Genomic DNA, 2,941 nt, shown 5'->3' on the forward strand with positions numbered 1-2,941 from the left:
GGCACATGGCTCAACATAACAGAACCAGAAATAAGCCCTGATGAATTCCAGCTTCCTTCCAGGGCTTGATTCTGGAGGAATTAGTAAAGTCACTACTTGCACTCTACCTTTTATCACTTTTGTAATTGGAGAATCTGAACTTGAATGTTTCGGATGTTTTAAATAAAATACTCTATCAGAGAAACCCGAGGAAAGGAAACTTTTTTTTTTTGTTTTTGTTCATTCTCCTCTTTTAGAAAGACATTATATAATAAGCCATGTCTGGAATCCTTAGGTTACATTTGGAAATGTTCAAAGCCAGGTTTGAGGGGGCTTTGAGCAACCTGATCTAGTGAAAGATGTCCCTGCCCATGGCAAAGGGATTGGGATAGATGATCTTTAAAGGTCTTTTCCAAGCCAAATCATTCCTTGATTCCACTATTCTATGATTTTATTTATTTTGTTTTATTTAAATTCTGTTAAATTTCCTTTGCCCTGTGTACTACCGGCCATGCCACATACCATCTTTCAGCCAAAACAAGCAGAATTCAATGAAAACATGTCAGTTGGATGGATTATCTCATTTTCAGAGTTCTATCTTAAAAGTATTCAGGACATTTTCATTTTCAGCATTATTGACTCACTCAAAGCAGTCAGAGTACTGACCTAGATTACAGGCAAATTTGAATATTAATATGGAGATTGACATCATTGAAATTCTCCCTGTTCCAATATATGCCAGTGCTCTTGATGCCACAGCAAAGAGACAGACAGGAATATTCCATGCTGTGCTCCTTATCTGGAGTTATTTTCCTCTTTTCCTGAAGGAGATGAGCGTAACAATGAAAAGCAAACCTGAAGCTAACTGCTGGAATAGAAAACCAGGAACAGAGACCATATGTCAGTGGTTAAATGGGGATATTGGAGAGTTCAGTTCTAGGCTTTGCCAAGAGATTCTTTTGTCACCTGGGGAAGATATTTACTAATGTTTTTATCAGTATGGAAAACATGGCCTCTAAACTGTATAAAAGATGCCTATCTGCAAAAAAGGGGAAAAGAGCAATGATGTTCATGCTTTGCTTGTCTATTTACTCTGGAAGCACTTGAGGACAGGGATTGGGTTTATTCTTTGCACAGCACTGAACATGCCGCACCTGTAGCTTCATTACAATTTGCGTTGTTGCTGCTCCTGATACTGCACTACAGCTATTTCTTGGAGGAAACAGGGATTAGTCCTCTTTCTTGTTGGGGTGGAAAAGCTGACAGCTGCAAGGAGGAATAACTATTAGCTGCTTGGGATGTCTGGAGTTTAAGTACCACTGAGCAAGTTGATGCTGTAAGTTGAGCATCTATAGGTGCAAATTTACATCTGGAAAGTACTCTGCTGGGCACCCACTTTGGTGGCATCTGTGGCCATGCTGAGCTCAACATGGAAACCCACAATTCTCTGGCTGCTCATAGAAAGGCCCCACTGAAGTCATGTCTAAATAACAGGAGTTAAAATGCTATGTTATTTTAAACTTTTCATATCTTCAAAAGGTGGAAAGCTGCTACTCAGGAGCATCATTACAGAAAGAGTTGTGACGCTGTAAATTCAGTCTGTGCTCAAATGTTCTGCAGTATTACTGCTCAGTTAGCAGCTTGGTCCTGCCCGTGGGAAGATATTGCCCAGGATGGGCTGTGGATGAAGGGAGGAAGGGAAACCAGAAGGCTGCTGTGAGATGCAACAAAATTTTAATGAGCAAGAAATGCCCGTGTTTGCAAAGCGAGACTTCACAGAGTACGAAAAATCTGTTTCCAAACAATTTCAGAGGATGTTCAATAAATGTCCTGTTCAGAGATATTGCTCAGCTGGATTTCTTCTGTCTGCTGTGCAACTACTGAAGAAGACACTTGTCATTATGAGCGATGTCCATACACAACAGGCCGCCCCACGTTGGTTAAAAAAAATGGGAAAGCTGGAACAGGCAACAATAGCAAAAAAAAAATTAGAAATTGAAGGGCAAACAAAAATCAGAAAAAAGACTGGGAAGGGTAAGTGGCAGTAGCTCCATCGCAGGGCTGCAGGAACACTGAACCCCTGTCCTCATTGCTCTGCATATGGATCTTCATGTGGCTCTTCTGGGACCTCTCTGCTGCCTTTAGCAAGGCCCACAGGTGCTGCGGAGGAACCGGCTGTACTGGCGGGAGGAGTATGGGCTGCAGTACCCGCTGCTGAGTGTGGAGAGGGCTGAACTCCCATAGCCATACTGGGCCCCATATCCCAGAGAGCCCCCATAACTGTAGGGGCTCCCAGTGCCGTAGAGGCCCCCCAGCCCCAGGGAGCCCCCAAAGGCGGGTGCTCCGGAGGAGCCCACCACGGCTTGCTGGGGGAAGGAGCTGAGGATGGGGCCGGGGAAGGTGACGACCACGGGGGGCGGCTGGATCAAGGCCGTAGAGTCGGGGCACTGGCGGGCGCACAGCTCGTTGCAGCTGTTAGCAATGGGCTGGGGGCAGGCGATGCTGCTGGTGGTGGGGCACAGGTCGTAGCAAGACATTTCTTTGTGAGGATGAAGGTGATCCTGAAACAGAGAGCACAGAGCTGCATAAATACAAAGCACAAGATTGACTGGAGCAACAGGTCAAGGTTTGGTGATGGGTTGTTGGGGAACAGGCACAATGATCACCAGATGCATGAGCAAAAATGTTGACCCTATTCACAAACTTTCCTGTCAATCAGCATTGCTCTGATCTTCCCCATCCAGCAATCCCTGCACTTGTGACATCCACCAAGCCTTCTGAAATTGCTTCTGCTTTTTTTCTTCTTTTAATTTGCCTTCACAGAGTGTTGGTGGCACATTTTTTACTAAAACACCAGCACTCCTTCCTGGTGAATGTAGGTAGAAAGCCAGGAGCTGCAGGAGGCTACACCAGAGTTGACCTTCTCATTACATTGAATGGGACAGAAGCAGATTTTGTACTG

The 2,941-nt window shown here is 44.8% G+C and overlaps 1 protein-coding gene across 1 annotated transcript; it reads right to left on the reverse strand.

Annotated features, from left to right (window-relative positions):
- Positions 1–2,120: 2,120 nt before the first annotated feature.
- LOC101910687 (scale keratin-like) lies at positions 2,121–2,516 on the reverse strand. Its single transcript, XM_005233174.3, has one exon. The coding sequence runs from the start codon at positions 2,514–2,516 to the stop codon at positions 2,121–2,123; it is 396 nt and encodes a 131-aa protein (XP_005233231.1).
- Positions 2,517–2,941: the final 425 nt, after the last annotated feature.

This window comes from Falco peregrinus, chromosome 19 (genome assembly GCF_023634155.1).
Source record: "Falco peregrinus isolate bFalPer1 chromosome 19, bFalPer1.pri, whole genome shotgun sequence".
NCBI lineage: Eukaryota > Metazoa > Chordata > Aves > Falconiformes > Falconidae > Falco > Falco peregrinus.